General features: G+C 35.9%; 5 protein-coding genes across 5 annotated transcripts; 3 read left to right on the top strand and 2 right to left on the bottom strand.

Annotated features, from left to right (window-relative positions):
• Positions 1–409: 409 nt before the first annotated feature.
• LOC17879032 lies at positions 410–960 on the bottom strand. The gene has a single exon (XM_006285725.2). It carries the CDS (start codon positions 864–866, stop codon positions 606–608), a length of 261 nt encoding a protein of 86 aa, XP_006285787.1. The 5' UTR covers positions 867–960; the 3' UTR covers positions 410–605.
• A 3452-nt stretch (positions 961–4412) lies between these two features.
• On the top strand, positions 4413–4670 carry LOC17877537. The gene has a single exon (XM_006285902.2). The coding sequence runs from the start codon at positions 4413–4415 to the stop codon at positions 4668–4670; it is 258 nt and encodes an 85-aa protein (XP_006285964.2).
• A 540-nt stretch (positions 4671–5210) lies between these two features.
• On the top strand, positions 5211–8157 carry LOC17878790 (protein MRG1). Its single transcript, XM_006283921.2, has 11 exons — positions 5211–5482; positions 6086–6139; positions 6268–6281; positions 6370–6515; positions 6608–6643; positions 6797–6837; positions 7042–7143; positions 7273–7352; positions 7446–7615; positions 7704–7788; positions 7884–8157. The coding sequence occupies exons 1-11, from the start codon at positions 5342–5344 to the stop codon at positions 7975–7977; spliced, it is 963 nt and encodes a 320-aa protein (XP_006283983.2). The 5' UTR covers positions 5211–5341; the 3' UTR covers positions 7978–8157.
• Positions 8158–8302: 145 nt separating this feature from the next.
• LOC17877747 (probable cadmium/zinc-transporting ATPase HMA1, chloroplastic) lies at positions 8303–12897 on the top strand. The gene is made up of 13 exons (XM_023777940.1): positions 8303–8926; positions 9036–9186; positions 9282–9466; positions 9585–9731; positions 9819–10014; positions 10219–10331; positions 10689–10927; positions 11348–11453; positions 11570–11734; positions 11861–12077; positions 12160–12347; positions 12432–12518; positions 12614–12897. The coding sequence occupies exons 1-13, from the start codon at positions 8420–8422 to the stop codon at positions 12785–12787; spliced, it is 2475 nt and encodes an 824-aa protein (XP_023633708.1). The 5' UTR covers positions 8303–8419; the 3' UTR covers positions 12788–12897.
• Positions 12898–13068: 171 nt separating this feature from the next.
• LOC17880350 (transcription factor MYB73) lies at positions 13069–14347 on the bottom strand. Its single transcript, XM_006286033.2, has one exon. It carries the CDS (start codon positions 14178–14180, stop codon positions 13221–13223), a length of 960 nt encoding a protein of 319 aa, XP_006286095.1. The 5' UTR covers positions 14181–14347; the 3' UTR covers positions 13069–13220.
• Between the last annotated feature and the right edge of the window lie 2492 nt (positions 14348–16839).

Below are 16839 nucleotides of genomic sequence, written 5' to 3' on the forward strand. Positions count from 1 at the left end.
AAGGCCAACACTTGGAACCAAAAACACAAGAAAGAAAAAGAATTAAAAGGTACTCCAAGAAAACGTTTGCATCTCATCAAAAATCGAATCACAAAAGACAATTTGCGACCAACTATAATTCTAATTCCAACTACGTGGTAACACATTTTTTTTAATATATATATATCAAAAACTATGTCGTAGTAACACCTGGATTAATCAATGTCTTCCATATAAGATAACCATGTGCTTGTATCATTTGTGTTGCACCAGAATGGCCTGCAACGCTCTTGAATCCATATTATTGATTAATGGTGCCGAATAAACATGGTGTTGATCAGTTGATGGCTTGATGTAGAGATCTAAAAATTAATTTACTTTTAACTTTGATCTGAAAGAAATATCAATTTATTGGGGCGTATGCAATATATACAACAAGGGTGTTTATGAGAAGGAAACCAGAGTATTGTATGATCAAAGAATATCTTCCTTCTAAAACTTTACATTGATGTTGTAACGACTGAATAAATATAATAAACCTAATAATAAATGAAAATATATTTGTATAACCTGAGCTAAATAAATATTGAATTATCTGAATAATGTATCGCTTTGTGTTTAGTATTTTAGTGACCAGCACCTCTCCTGCTCGGTCCTGAAGCCATTGTATGCATCCTCTCTCCGGCCGAAGAGAGCCACCTTAGCTTTCTATAACCATGTATCACGACTCCTAAGAAGTCTTCGCTTCGCAAATCGACCCCATGATTTCTAGATTGAGCAATTTCCTCCGTGGAACCACCAAGGAGAACTCTGCAATCGGCGGTTCTTGATTCCGAAAAGGCTGAGACCAAGAACATGACCGTAAAGACCAATCCGAAGGGTCTCATTTTCTTTGGTGTGGTAGTAGTGAGCGGTTCTTGGGGTTTAGCTAGGGTTTAAGACAATGAATGGGTTTTGGTGATTGATAGAAAAGGAGTAACAAAGGAGGAAGTAAAGGTTTATATACAAGTGTCGAAAGATTCAAAGGTCGATGGAAAAAGAATGGAGAGGAAGGAAGATAGGAGTTTTCATGTGAAATTAAATAATATATTTTTTTTTTTTTGAAAAAATGGTTAGAGAATATAAAATGGAATAAGGTGTAGTATTAGACCCTCGATATAAGGGGATGGTGTAGGCGAATTAATTAAAAAGGACGGTCTCTAGCTTCCTTGGAAATGGACCTTTCAAAAAGTGTAAATTGTTTTTTTTGACCAGCTAATTTCCATTATTATTGTTTGTATATGTGTTTATAGCTCAAAAAACTATTATAGTTTGATTGAGAATACATCCTTTTGTTTTGTTTTGCTTAATATATGAATATGAAATTGGGGTATAGGATATTAAGTTATGGGATTAATTGTTTAGTGCTTAAGATACACAAGATTCCAAAAGCATCGATCTCCCGAATGACAATTCAAGTTGTAGTTGGTAATTAATAAATTATAACTTTTTGCTAGTGGAGTTAGGCAAGAAAAATAGATCAATATTTTGAGTTACATGGTTTCATGATCTAAAACATTTATACCGACAAGGAGGTTAGTGGTCACCATGTAAATTTAGCAATAGCCAGATGAGTATCGTGGTAAAGTGAACTAAGTGAAAGTATTAGACTACAACTATATTATTACAGTGGTTTTATACGTTAATTACTTGATTTAAAATCTACGGCCGTGGATCATCGACTCGGTTTTAAACTTTGGAAACAGGAAGAGTAGTGAGGAAGCTAGGGCACCAATGCGAGGATGTGACGTAGGGGGAAGCAAGAGAGCTAAAGTACATATTTTATCTCACACTTTCGCGAATAATATTGATCGGAATAAATTTGACCATACGAATCCTCGAGACTTGTTCTGCATAGAAGAACGTTTTCCTTCTACATAGATCAACATAACTTCTTTTTTTTTTTTTTACTTGTTTAGCTTTTGTAAGACAATATTAAAACAAAAATCAATAGAGCTTGTAGGGTTGATTCAATATTGATTATTGTGTCACCTAATGTTTGAAGCATAATTCACTAAAAACATGAATCATAAATCATAATTCAGGGAAAATATATGCATTGGGAAATATAGATGAAAACTCTAGAAAAAAAAAAACGAACAAAACATAATTGTCATGGTAGCTCGTGGGATTGAGAAAAAGAAGGGAGATAACATAGACAGACAAATTCGGTGGTACACACAAAAAATACTTGTATGGACGGACTCTAGCTAACTTTGGCTTCATAGTTGTCATGATAACAATGTAAGCATCTATCTTTCTTCCTCTCTTTTTGTTTTTTAAACGTCACTTCCCCCACATGTACCCTCCATTTTATTTCGTTATCAATCTTGCATCTTCGAATCTATTTTTCTTTTTTCTTCTTTTCTTTTATAATCGAGTTGTAGAGCTAAAATGCATCTTTATTTTAACTTCTTGTAGTCATTATGTGGATATCTTAGTGGTCAAAATATGAATATATTATGCATGGACGAACCATGTGAAACATATCATATTTTCTATATTATGATCTATCATTGTTCAGTCACAATTTGGTTCTTTTGAGATGTTTCATTGTTATAGTATACTTAACAATCGCTACAGTTTCAGTAAATATCCCGATTTTTATTTTTTTCATAATAAAATCTACTTAGGCATGCAAAGTATGTAATTTACAGTGTACATCACGGCGGTAGGATTCAGATAGACGCTTGGAATGGGTGATAATGTAGTTAATTAGACTAAACAAATATGATCTCTTATAAATTATGCATCAACACAAGAAACTCGTGTGTCGATACTATTCAGTAGTCAGTACTATATGCATATGAACCTTTTATTTTAAAACTTAGTTAATTATTAGATTTGCTATTTGGATGGATTTAAGTAAATCAAGATGCTAACTGAAGATTTGCTTTTTGTATGGACTTAAGTAAATCAAGATGCTACTTGAAATCCTTTTGTCAAAGATAATTGTTTATTGGACAGAATAGAAAAGACTGGAATCTAGATAATGAAAGTATTAAGGCAGAATTTGATTCCAATTTTAATGGACTACCATGTCCGAACTATATATAGTTAATCGAACTATATATAGTTAATATTTTTCTTCTTATTATATATTCTCGTGTGGTCTTACGCCACTAATAAACTATATTATTATTTTGGCCAAACAAAATTGATTAGTAATTTTTTTGTTAGTAATTCCAAGAAACGAAACAGTAGACCGGGTTTTAAGTAATTTGCTTGTAAGTTTATTTAATAATTTGAATGATATTGATTTCACCTTAGAGTTTCCTGATGCTCTGCAATATGGTTTCTTTGTCTTACTCTTAACTACGGAAATAAAGGAACAATTTTGTTATAAAAGGGAACAATTTGAGATTATAAAACACTTTGTTTTGTTTCGATGAAAACCATTTATCCTCACTACCAAAAAAAAATTAAAACAATTTATCCCTATGAAAAAAAAGTTTTAGCTGCCATTAATAGTTTTACTCTCAAACTATTTCATTTTCATTTAAAAGAAACAAAATACATTACAACTCTGTTTGTAAAATCATTTATGAAACATAAGACCGGAACACAACTCAACACCATATAGCAGCAAGAGTTGACAGAAAGACCAATGGTTTTGTCTTTTCCATACGAATATGATAGATCTCTTACCTAACAAAGATCAAAATTTGGATGCTGAATTTGTAGTTAAAAATCGTGTGGGTTGTTCAATGTTTTTGAAATACTAACCAACCACGTGAGAAGAACTATCTTTGGTCGTGCAAGAAAAATATAACGCTAAAGTGTTTTGAACTTTTGAAGCATTAATCATTACTTATTAGGTTGGTGTATCTATCAAAAATATTATAAATAAAAAAACATCATTTAAACTACTGAGATCTACTGAAACCAAAAACTAACTAAACCGCCTACCAATATGTGTGACTTTGCCGAGTTTGGAATTCAAACTTTAGTTTTGGTCTACAACTACAAATAAACTTTTAAGTTTTAGCTGCCGTCTGCTCCAAACAATCAAACTTTATATAGTTAGTCTACACTGTTAAGTTTACGATAAAACTAAAACTCTTTTACTTGTAAAATCCAGTTTCTTATCCTTTCCTCATTGATGGCTTTACACTATTATCTGTTCAATAAACTGAACGCTGAAGAGATAAGTTGGTATCTTCCTAGGAAGCAGCAGCATACGCAAGTTTTCAATGATCACATTCTTTTAAATTCAAACTTAGTCAAGAAAAAAAATTCAAACTTTGCATCTCCTCAAACAACTACTATATAATCAAATACCAATTCCACACAAAACACTCACAACAAGTTTCATTGTCTTCTCAAGAGTTAAAAAAAAAACATTCTTTTACATAGACAATTAGACAGGGAGAGTTAAGTTGTTTTCAAATATGATGATGATGAACAAAGCCGTTCTGAGTTCAATTCTGGTTTTCATGTTGATCGGTTCGGTTCTTGTCGAGAGTCGTCCACTTGGTTTAACAAAGATCGAGGAGAAGAAGCTCGTGGCTGGTTTCTTCGATGCCCTATCACTTGGTTCAATCAAAGACTCAGGTCCGAGTCCTGGCGAGGGTCATAAGTTCGTGGACCGGAGGGATACGTTTCGTTTTGACAAGCATTCCGGTCCAAGCCCAAGCGGACCGGGTCACTAAATGTTTCAACTTTCAATCTTTAGTTCAAACCGGGACGGTTAATAAACCTTTCGGTCGAACAAATTATTTCATTTTTTGGTTTCGGTTTTATTAGTCGAATAATACACTGATACATAGGAAAGAATGGGAAAACCATGTTTTAAAAAAAATTTAGGATTTACGTAGTTTTTGTTAATTACGTTAAAGTTGTTTGAATATATATACATTGTAATGAATAAAGTTATTTTACTACTATTTGAAAATGTACAAAGTGTATACTCTAGTTCTCTAGTAGTCAAAGAACGAGTTCAACTGCTCAGCCAGACAGCCACCGATAAAGCATAAATTAAAAAGGACAATGCTTTAAATGGGTGATGAGTTTATTAAGGAAAAAGTTAAAGAGAAGTAATAGAACTATTGTAAAAGTTTAAGGGTTCAATTGAAAAACATATTTATTACAACATTAGTCTTTACTTTATTCAAATTACAATATTACCTGTTTTCCTTGCGAATTCGGTAGTTTATTTTCTTTTTTGGTATAAAATAAAAAAAAACACGGTTAGAGCCTAAGAGGAGCCTACAGGCACCTTTACAATTCGGCAGTTTTGAGTCGTAGATTAGATTCATATTTAAACTCGGTTAGAGAGGCACCTTTTGATGTGAAGATCTTTTGCCTCTCGCTCACTGTTGCAATGGGAAGCTCGTCGAAGGAAGTGACGGCGAGTGACGGAGATACGGCGAGCGGTGGCGCCTCACCGTCCAACGACGGCAGACTCTTCACGGAAGGCGAGCGTGTTCTCGCCTACCATGGTCCTCGCGTCTACGGAGCTAAGGCAAAAACGATAAAAACTCACTCTCTCTCTCTCTGTCTCTAATCTTTCTCTGAGCAACTTCGGGTGTTTGCATTATTTGAATTCTGGAGATTTATCTTGTTCGCGTGGATTGTGCAATTCTTGAATTTCACGTTGTATTGGAATTTAATGCTCTGATCTATCGGAATTGGAATTGGGATTCTCTGCTAGATTTGGTTGGATTAGGTTTTTTTCGTGGTAGATTTGTTTATGAAGTTAAGTAGATCCCAAACTTGAACCAATTGCGCTTGAATTTAAATGTTTCGTCCGTGTTTGGCGTAATGGTTTCATGGAAGAAGATTGGAATTGAAATTTACTGAAATGCTTAGTCGCAATAAATGCACAATGATAATTTACTTTCGTTAGAACATTGAATACAGGAAATCACCTGGACATTTTGGGAGATAGGGCAAGCTAATTTGCGTAATTAAGATTTCAATCATGTAACACTGGATTGAATTTCATTTATATGCAAATGTGTGTCCTTGTTGTTATGCTACATCTTCAAAGTTTTTTTCTCTATATTATTGCATAGTGTTTCAGTATGGCCAGACCTGAGATATTATTGTTCACATTCTTTTACAGGTTCAAAAAGTCGAGCTCCGCAAAAAGGAGTGGAAGTACTTCGTTCATTATCTTGTGAGGCCTCCTTCTTCTGAGCTATTATAGTTTCATTTGCTTTACTGCATGATTCAGTTCTAGCTGTTATCAGTTTGCTCAGAGTTTTGGTTTGCAGTAATAAGTGATATAGCGATCTGTGTCTGCAGGGTTGGAACAAAAAGTGAGTATCTCTATGCTATCATGTCTATTCTGGCTTATGTATCAAAATCAGTAGATTGGGACCCATGACATGAATGTCTTGCCAACAGTTGGGATGAATGGGTTAGTGCGGATAGATTGTTGAAACATACTGAGGAGAATCTTGTAAAGCAGAAAGCTCTAGACAAAAAGCAAGGAGTAGAAAAGGGTACCAAGTCTGGGCGTTCAGCTCAGACAAAAACTAGAAGCTCTGCGGGTAAGTCTAAACTATTCACTTTCTACCTAAACATACGGTAGATTATGCAAGAAACTAACTTCTCTGTCAAACATGTTTTTCTGATTTTGCAGACACAAAGGCTGAAAAAGATGATACAAAGACCAATGGTAAGCAAGATATTAATTTTCCCCTCCCTTTGTATTTCAAGGTTCTGCCAACAATTTCCAAGGAAATGGTTTGATATCTGTAAATTTTTGGGGAAAAAGTTAGATTGTATGCAACTTATATTGGTATATAGATAATTATGTTTTATGTTGCAGCTGCAAGAGGAAAGAAGCGAAAGAACGAGTCAGGCAATGAGGTCAGGCTCGTAAAAACTTAGAGATATGCTTGACTTTTGTACTTATCTCTAGTATTTGTGTTCCAGCTCCTCATTGATAAAATTACCAAATGCTTGTGCATACTTGTTAGATTTGTTTCGCATACATACACATATACAAACATGGTAATTTTTTCAGGTCTTCTAAAATCGATAAGGTTGTTATTGTATGATTTTGTTCTATAGAAGGAAAATGTATCGTCAGAGAAGCTAATGAAGATCCAAATTCCCGCAACACTTAAAAAGCAGCTCACTGACGACTGGGAGAATATTGCGCAGAAGGACAAGGTATTATCAATTAACTCTACTTTGTGCAAATACTTTTGGCAATATTATGATTGTTATTGAATTAGCTATACTTGAGAATGAAGAGGCATAAATGTGTATATTGGTAACATAGTTGTGATAATTATATAGGTTGTGAAACTTCCGCGCTCACCTAATGTCGATGAGATATTGTCAAAGTATCTTGAATTCAAAACCAAGAAGGATGGAATGTGAGTCCTCAAATAGTTAGCACAGTTTGATATATGCTAATATACCTTCAGAATGCCAATGAATCAAATTTGTGTGTTCTTGTTTTTGTGCAGGATAACTGATTCAGTGGCTGAAATTTTGAAAGGCATAAGGAGTTATTTCGACAAGGCATTACCAGTGTTGCTCTTGTATAAAAAAGAGCGGCGACAGTACCAAGAAGTAATTGTGGATGATATTTCACCTTCAACTGTTTACGGCGCTGAGCATTTGCTTCGTCTTTTTGGTAATATCTCAGTAAGTTCTAATTCGCACAGTATAATTTGATGTTCTTCTGAATCTTTACTATTGCTATTTAAAAAAAAAATCCACAGTGAAGTTGCCGGATCTTCTTTCATATGTAAACATGGAAGAAGAAACATGGAGTCGCATGCAGCAAACATTATCAGACTTCCTCAAGTAATCCATTTAATCTCTCTTCACCACCATTTCAATTTCTCTCTGGTTTCCAACGACGGTTTTATTCAAAATTATTCCCAAATTATGTTTTATAGGTTCATTCAGAAGAATCAGAGTACTTTCTTGCTATCATCCGCATATGATACTGATAAGGTTTCAGATGGGAAAGGCAAAGGCAAAGAGGACTGACAGCTCCATAGAATTTGTTGGTATAATCGCCATGGAGTTGTTGTTGTTGTAATTGTAGAATCCCTTTTCATTTTTTCTGATAAATTCATAATTGTAAGTTCACAATGATAAATTCATCATTGCTCGGAGATTTGTAGCTGAATATGAACATTTTATAGGCCTTTCAACTTTCAAGTTTAACAATCTGGTGTATGTTTATGTACTTTTATCCTGGTATCCAATAAAAATAACCTTTTTAATGCTTTAAATTAAATATAAAAAATAAAAGCCTATGAGATGAGATTATATGTGGCTAATGTTATCGGAATAATGTATATTGGTTCGCTGTCACTGTTTATGCTTCTTTCATCTTTTTCACCAAGACGACTCTAATTTGGAGCTCGCGAGATCAGAACTAATGGTGGCATGAAAAAAGACGCTTAAGCTAAAAATTTCGTCGACTATGGAACCTGCTGCTCTTACTCGTTCTTCCTCCCTTACTAGATTCCCTTATCGTTGCGGTATAGCTACTCTCCGACTCGCTCGAGTCAACTCGTTCTCAATTCTTCCACCTAAGACTCTTCTCCGTCGAGAACCTCTCCCTCTTCGTATCTCTGCCTCCCTTAGTCTTCCACCTCGGTCGATTCGTCTACGTGCTGTCGAAGACCACCATCACGATCATCATCATGATGACGAGCAAGATCATCACCATCACCACCATCACCATCACCAACACGGATGCTGTTCTGTGGAATTGAAAGCGGAGAGCAAACCTCAGAAGGTGTTGTTCGGATTCGCTAAAGCAATCGGGTGGGTTCGATTGGCCAATTTCCTCAGGGAGCATCTTCATCTCTGTTGCTCTTCCGCCGCAATGTTCCTTGCTGCCGCCGCGTGCCCTTACCTTGTTCCTAAACCTTACATTAAGTCTCTTCAGAACGCATTCATGATTGTTGGTTTCCCTCTTGTTGGAGTAAGAGTTCTATTCTATAGCCTCTCTCTCTCTCTCTCTCTATGAAGCTCGTTGTTAGATTTTTAGCTTAGCCAGACGATTTAAGCAATTTGGTTCCATTGTTTGTTAGGTTTCAGCATCTCTGGACGCACTTATGGATATAGCAGGAGGAAAAGTGAACATCCATGTCTTGATGGCACTTGCGGCTTTTGCATCTGTGTTTATGGGGAATGCTTTGGAAGGAGGATTGCTTCTAGCCATGTTTAATCTTGCTCACATTGGTCAGAACTTGAATTTTTTTTGGATTAGGATTTGTAATTTTCAATGTTATTATGACGCCAGAGATTTAAGCCTTTGTCTTGTTGCTCTTCTTCAGCCGAGGAGTTCTTCACAAGTCGGTCAATGGTGGATGTTAAAGAGTTGAAGGAGAGTAATCCGGATTCTGCACTGCTGATTGAAGTGATAAATGGCAATGTTCCAAATATTTCTGATTTGTCCTACAAAAGCGTTCCTGTGCACAGTGTAGAAGTTGGATCTTATATTTTGGTTGGAACTGGTGAGGTCTGTGAAACTTTTTCATTACTTGAATTTTTAAATATGTGACCATTTTTATCATTACTATAGGTTTAGTGGTGTTACAACCGCAGCTGTTAAGTAACATAATTTTTTTTTTGTTTAGATTGTGCCTGTAGATTGTGAAGTCTACCAAGGCAGTGCTACCATAACAATTGAGCACTTGACTGGGGAAGTGAAGCCGTTGGAGGCAAAAGCTGGAGATAGAGTGCCTGGTGGTGCCAGAAATTTGGATGGCAGAATGATTGTGAAGGTATTTTTAATCATATTGTCGTTGCTTTGGCTTGCCTCTTATTTGGAATCCTCAAGCTTATCTTATTCCATCGGATTTCTGAATCAGGCTACAAAAGCATGGAATGATTCGACGCTTAACAAGATCGTACAGCTGACCGAGGAAGCACATTCTAATAAACCCAAACTTCAGAGATGGCTGGATGAGTTTGGCGAGAATTATAGCAAAGTGGTGGTTGTTTTGTCACTTGCTATTGCCTTCCTAGGTCCATTTTTGTTCAAGTGGCCTTTTCTCAGCACTGCAGGTAGATATCAGGATCAAGTTCTCCCTTTTTAACATAACCAATCATTTGGTGAATCACAGACTGTGAATCTTCGTTGATGTAACAAACTATTCTTGTTATTTAATTAGATTATCATGATTTGGCAATTGAAAAGAGTGATTTTTGCCTTCCTTTCTTGGGATGAAAATTTAATTGGCTTACTTTCATTGCTGGTTAATGATACAGTGTGCAGAGGATCTGTTTACAGAGCACTGGGACTTATGGTAGCCGCATCTCCATGTGCTCTGGCCGTAGCTCCATTGGCTTATGCTACGGCTATTAGTTCCTGTGCAAGAAAGGTACTGTTCAAGTACTCTATGTGATCACTGCTTAGTTACTGAAATTACCATATGTATGTTAGCTTTCTTGGGTTGTGCAGAATTGCACTTTTGAGCATTGGTTTGTATATGCTCTCTTGTTTTAAGCTAAGCTAAAGATTTATATGTGATCATACGATGGTGAGGATTGAATAGTGCATAGGCAATAACATTGTCTCTACTATATTTCCTTTAACTCTGTTTGATATCAATAGTACTAAGTTCCTTCTGTCCAAATCCAAGTAAAAAAGTTTATTTTCATTTTTGACTTGTCAATAATGCCAATAATGCATCTCTACTTGTAAGTGTGTAACCCTCTACTGTGTGCAACTTTTACAGGGAATATTGCTTAAAGGTGCACAGGTTTTAGATGCTCTCGCTTCTTGTCACACTGTTGCTTTTGACAAAACCGGGACCTTAACAACCGGCGGCCTTACTTGCAAAGCAATTGAACCCATATATGGACACCAAGGAAGAAATAATTCAAGTGTAACAACTTGCTGTGTTCCAACTTGTGAAAAAGAAGCTCTTGCAGTGGCGGCTGCCATGGAAAAAGGCACCACGCATCCTATTGGAAGGTATTTCTTGTTAAGCACCAAGTGCTAGTATACAACTTAATTATCCCAAACTCTAGAATTATGGAAGTTTTACCTATGTGCCTCCTATCATTCACATTGCAAATTGTCAAGGGTAGGATGGATAATAGTTATAACTGGTACATGTCTATTTCTCATGGTAAATCATTTATCTTGTTGGATGGTAAATTCATTTCGGGTAATATGTTGATGTAAAAACAAATAAGTCCTACATCTAGAATTTTTTTCTTGTTTCTATTCCATCACCACAAACAGATGAAAGGAAGGGGCATAAAGCAACTTTTAACGATATGAAGCTCTCTATCTCGGTTATTATACTGGTTTATTCGTTTAAATTATGCTTGGTCTGGTATGAGTCTGTAGCTATTTCTGATGTTTCTGACACGTTTGATCTTGCTGCAGAGCTGTGGTAAACCACAGTGTGGGTCAGGACCTTCCTTCTGTTTTAGTTGAGAGCTTCGAATATTTTCCTGGTAGAGGCCTTACTGCTACTGTAAACGGTGTTAAGGTGCGACACAGTTATTTACTAATTTTTATAGTCTGTGTGATATGTATACATTTCTGGCTTTTTTTCTTTCAAGTATCTGATGTTTTGTCTCTCACTGCATTTTTGACTTCTAATAGTCACTAGCTGAAGAGAGTAGATTACGAACAGCATCACTTGGTTCTATAGAGTTCATTACCTCGCTTTTTAAATCTGAAGATGAGTCTAAACAGATCAAGGATGCGGTAAATGCCTCTTTGTATGGAAAAGACTTTGTTCATGCCGCTCTTTCTGTTGATCAAAAGGTATGCTACAACTAAAATTTTTGTTGGTCCCAAAAACTTTTTCCTTCATCAGTCAGCAATTTCAAATTTGTCCATAGAAACTCTGTATCACTGAAATTTATGAGCCTTGCAACTAAATTTTTCCAGGTAACATTGATTCACCTCGAAGATCAGCCTCGTCCAGGGGTGTCAGGAGTTATAGCAGAACTTAAAAGCTGGGCCAGACTCCGAGTAATGATGTTAACTGGGGACCATGATTCAAGTGCTTGGAGAGTTGCAAATGCAGTGGGTATTACCGAAGTCTACTGCAACCTAAAGCCAGAGGATAAGCTAAATCACGTTAAGAATATCGCTCGGGAAGCAGGTAACCATCACTCTCGCGATAGTCACCAATCGAAAACATGTATCAATAAGCTGAGAATTTACAGTTTGGTGATTTTTGTTAGGTGGAGGTTTAATTATGGTAGGAGAAGGGATTAATGATGCTCCAGCTCTGGCAGCTGCAACCGTGGGAATTGTTCTTGCTCAACGTGCAAGTGCCACTGCGATTGCTGTTGCCGACATCTTACTTCTTCGGGACAACATCACCGGTGTTCCGTTTTGTGTTGCTAAATCCCGCCAGACAACATCATTGGTAGATGAGAGAAAAAAGTCCTTGTTCTTAACTTCTTTCAGATGTAATTATTTCAGATTTATTTAAGTGTTTATCATTTTGCAGGTGAAGCAAAACGTAGCTCTTGCATTGACATCAATATTTTTAGCCGCTCTTCCCTCAGTTTTAGGGTTTGTTCCATTGTGGTTGACGGTACACAAGCTAATACCCTCTAAAAGCTTTGTTTTCCATCATTTACCCGAAAACAAACCCCCTAATCCACATGTTTTCCGGGATTTTGATCGTAGGTACTTCTACATGAAGGTGGGACTCTTTTGGTGTGCCTAAACTCAGTACGAGGTCTGAACGATCCATCATGGTCGTGGAAACAAGACATATCTCATCTAATCAAGAAACTAAGCTCACGAGATCTCATCAGTAGTAGCAGCAACAGTTTAAGCTCTGCAGAGCCTTCACATTAGTGGTAACTTGTTGTTCTTTGTCTAATTATGCTGAAGCAAGAAACTGTACTGTATAATCGCTTATGAATAAACATCATCAGTCGTATATATATATATGTTTCGTTTCGACAGGTTTCTTCAGGTGATTTTATGTCACGTGATTATATTTACTACTTTTGGTTTGTGTTTGTTTCCTCGTAACAAACCCATAGAAAAGAAATAAGTTTGACAAGTATTTTGACTTTTTTTGGGTTTAAGAACACTGCATATTGTTTAGTTGTTAATGATCTTTGGTGCTGTGCTTTAGTTGAATCACGAAAGACCATATGATTGTGATTACAAAAGATTTGTTTGACTCGCTCGTCTCTACTACTGGTTGGCTCTCTATACATTGAAAAGCCTGAAACTTTTAATTTTCCCGAGAAACAGAGGGAAAATTTGTTCTTATCCCTCACTACTCCATCTTCCCAATCCCGATTTGGTTCACTATAAACTCCCTAAACCCGACACGACGGCTGTTTACACTTTGCGGCATACACGAACCACCACCACTTCCTCCGCCGGAAGCGCCGACGTTCCCTCGCTGTAAATCCGCCATGTAACTCCTCACCTCCGTCCTAATCATCTCCTGAACCACCGTCAAGAATTCGCCACCGAATCCACCAGATATCCCTTTCGCCTCGTCTTCTACTTCTACTTCCTCTTCCTTCCTAACCGGAAACAGCTCCGCCGTGTAACCACCGTCCATAACCGTATCCTGGTTTGGTTGCGGTGCCTCGTTGACCCGAGCCGTCTCGGTCCAAGGGAGAGACAAACTAAGATAAGTCGGAGGATCTTCAGCAGACGATGACGCCGTCACATCAGATCTAACCGTCGGTTTAAACACGTGTTGTTGGCCTTGGCCACTAGATTGCTCGCTGACGTCAGATCCGGATGGACTCCCGGGACTCATATACAACCCAGTGGACACACCACCACCGCTCGCCGTACGTTTCAACGGTTGCTCCTCTCCTAGATTACCATCATACCCTCCATTCCCACCAAAATCACAACTTTGCCCTTCAACGCTGCATTTTCGCTTCAGCGTCGAGTTCCAATGATTCTTGATTGCGTTGTCGGTTCGTCCGTTGAGGAGACGAGAGATGGTAGCCCACTTGTTGCCGAACCGAGCGTGAGCTCGAATAATCGTCTCGTCCTCTTCCTGAGAGAAAGCACGGTGCTCGACCTCCGGAGAAAGCTGGTTACACCACCGGAGACGACAAGATTTGCCGGAACGTCCAGGGATAGATTTGCTAATCAAAGACCAGTTTCGTGGACCATGTTTTTGAACCAGCCTCTGCAACAGATCGTCTTCTTCTGGACTCCACGGACCTTTAATCCTCTCCATATTCTTTCGGGTCGTCGGGTTTGACATCGCCGGATCTTTTTATCGGATTCTTCTTCTGTGTGTATATATTTTTTTTCTTTCTCACGCGTCCTCTGTTTTTTTTTTCTTTGGTCGTTAGAAGTTTTTTCTTTTTTTTTTTTTCTTTTTGATGTGTTGAGAAGAAAAGGTTTTTAGAGGAGAAGAGCAAGAAGAGAGAGTATTTATACGACAAGGGAGTGGGCAAAAAGGGTCACCGGTTCAACCGGTAAATCTTTCTTATCGATTTTAACAGAAACCATAATATTTTAAGTTATTAGTTACAAAAAAAAACTCTGCACTATGTAATTATTATTTTTTAACTGCATAAAATATCTAAACGAATTCTATTTGTTAGGAAAGCAAAAAAAAAAAAAAACCGTTTTGTCTATTAATAAAGACATTTGATCAGTGAATTAAACGGATAACTATGGTCGTTACTCATTAAACGATTTTGACTAATTCAGTCAAAAAAATATTGTTAGATTAATTATTAAAACGTTGAATAAGTAAATTATTTTTAGGCAGTTATCTTTATATATATGATATATCCCATAGTTACTTGTTTTCATAAATCAAATATTCCAAAAAAAGAAAAATTATATATAGAAATAGATGACAATTTTTATAAGAAATTGGTCTTAGCGGTGTACAAAGTGAAATATAGCGTTTTGTACGTATCATTTTATAAACAACACAGATATTTTTATTTTGGAAAAAGAAAAGAAAACACGACTGCGATTAGAAAGAGCGTTTGCGGGATAAGCGTTTATGTGAGGTTAAACATCGAGCGTGCAGAGCAGAGAATCTTCCAGGAAAAACGGTTGGGGACTTGGGATACAGCTGTATACTGACACGTGTCACTTATATATGTACTTTGAGTTTGAGATTTGCTTTTTTTTTTTTTTTTTCTTTCCAGTATCATTATTTATGTGTTAAAAAAACAATATTATTATATACTAATTAATGTTCTCATTTTTAATTTATTCTACCAAAAAAAATGTTCTCATTTTTAATTTCAGAGATTTGTTTGTTTTTATAGAGAGAGGGTACGCTGGTGGTACAGCAGAGGGAGCGTTCGTTCCACTGTATGGTAAACAGGTGGAGCGTTTTTAACCCAATCATTTCGTTTTCCTTCTTTAAAAGCAAAATCAGTGACACTCACAAAAAGTCTTGTTAACTTCTACGTTTTTTTCTCCTTTTTTTCTATAATCATTCCCTTTTTTTTTAATACAGTTTCTTACCTTTTATGAAAGTTTACAACTTCATTACGTTTTGTGACAACTTTGATTCGGTTAAAATTCTATAGAAAAATAAATGAATTCAAGAATGGCATTTGTATCCTAAATAATGCTTGTATATCAAATTCCAAATTCGGATTCAAAATTTGTGTACATGTTAAAAATAATATGTTGCAAACACATACATATTGTTTTTTTTGTTTTTTAAGAAAAAAGAAAAAAAAAAAAAAAAACAGTAAGTGCAGAGCAAAAAAAAAGGAGACTACATTAGAAGTCAATAAAAAATAGCCGAAAGGTATTAGTTTTATGGACAGAGCAAAGTCTATATTTGATATTTGTTTCCAATATATTTTGCATACACAATGTTTGTTACATGTCATTGTCTCTGTGTGTTGATTTGTGTGGGTTACAACGATGGTCCAAATTTCCAAAATTTTGCATAAGATGTAAATTGTGTCGGTGAAAATAATAATGTAGACGTTATAGTCGTAGACAGCAAGGTCTCTCTAGGTTTTGTAGTAGCTTACATGCAACGAGTGAATGTGATAGTTTTATACAATGGTTTTTTAACACACAAATACTTTTATAAATAAAAAAAATTATATCATTTGAAGTTGAAATATGAATGTGGTGAGTAACACAAGAGGACATTGTTTCTAAGTATTTATAGTTATAGGTATAAAGATGGGTGTGAATAGTTTCATTACACCAAACCAAAGATATTTTACAAAAACAAAAAAACCTGTTGAGCGTGTGGGATGGTACTATAATACATACAGTCAAGCAAACTTTTCGAGTATATGTTGTAACTTATTTTTTCTTTTTCCAAAAACACAAATTAAAAGTGTAATTTGGCAGAAAAGGAAAAAACCTAACAAACTGAAAAAAAAAAACAAATATCTAAAAATATTCAAAAATATCTAAATGACACTTTATGCAAATATCTAAATAAGATTCATATGCTATATAATCACCAATATAAAGAAATGAAAATAGCCTTCAAAGTTTTGTTTTCGAATACAAGTTGTAAACAACTCAACCCTATTCATGAAAAAAAAAAACACTAATTGAACATATATTAGTTATAAAACTCGTGGAGCTAAAAAAAAAAGACAAATAATTGAAGTCTACGGTAAGAAAAGAATGTGTAATAATACTATAAAACAACTAAAACGAAGACGAAAAAAAACAAGAGAGAAAAAGGAAAGGAGGATAAGGATGAAGTAGTAGTAGTAGTAAACAACAACAACGGTTAGGTATGAATTGTGTTTGTTTTGGTTCGATTCGAGAGAGAGAAAGAGAGAGAGAGAGAGGTGTGTGACTTTTTTGACTGAGGAAGCCAGCCTGTATGCCATTATTAGTACTTCTTCTTTTTCTTTTTTCTCAAAAAATCGTATATAATAAAATGAGTTTATTATTAGTTTTTTAGG

This window comes from Capsella rubella, unplaced genomic scaffold, assembly GCF_000375325.1.
Source record: "Capsella rubella cultivar Monte Gargano unplaced genomic scaffold, Caprub1_0 scaffold_7, whole genome shotgun sequence".
Taxonomy (NCBI): Eukaryota; Viridiplantae; Streptophyta; class Magnoliopsida; order Brassicales; family Brassicaceae; genus Capsella; species Capsella rubella.

Coding starts and splice junctions, on each gene's coding strand:
- LOC17877537 (XM_006285902.2), top strand. CDS start 4,413: ATGATGATGAACAAAGCCGTTCTGAGTTCAATTCTGGTTTTCATGTTG.
- LOC17879032 (XM_006285725.2), bottom strand. CDS start 866: ATGAGACCCTTCGGATTGGTCTTTACGGTCATGTTCTTGGTCTCAGCC.
- LOC17878790 (XM_006283921.2), top strand. CDS start 5,342: ATGGGAAGCTCGTCGAAGGAAGTGACGGCGAGTGACGGAGATACGGCG. Junction 6,516..6,607: donor AAAAACTAGAAGCTCTGCGG/GTAAGTCTAAAC, acceptor CTGATTTTGCAG/ACACAAAGGCTGAAAAAGAT. Junction 6,838..7,041: donor AGAACGAGTCAGGCAATGAG/GTCAGGCTCGTA, acceptor TTTGTTCTATAG/AAGGAAAATGTATCGTCAGA.
- LOC17877747 (XM_023777940.1), top strand. CDS start 8,420: ATGGAACCTGCTGCTCTTACTCGTTCTTCCTCCCTTACTAGATTCCCT. Junction 9,732..9,818: donor ATGGCAGAATGATTGTGAAG/GTATTTTTAATC, acceptor TTTCTGAATCAG/GCTACAAAAGCATGGAATGA. Junction 10,928..11,347: donor ACCACGCATCCTATTGGAAG/GTATTTCTTGTT, acceptor ATCTTGCTGCAG/AGCTGTGGTAAACCACAGTG.
- LOC17880350 (XM_006286033.2), bottom strand. CDS start 14,180: ATGTCAAACCCGACGACCCGAAAGAATATGGAGAGGATTAAAGGTCCG.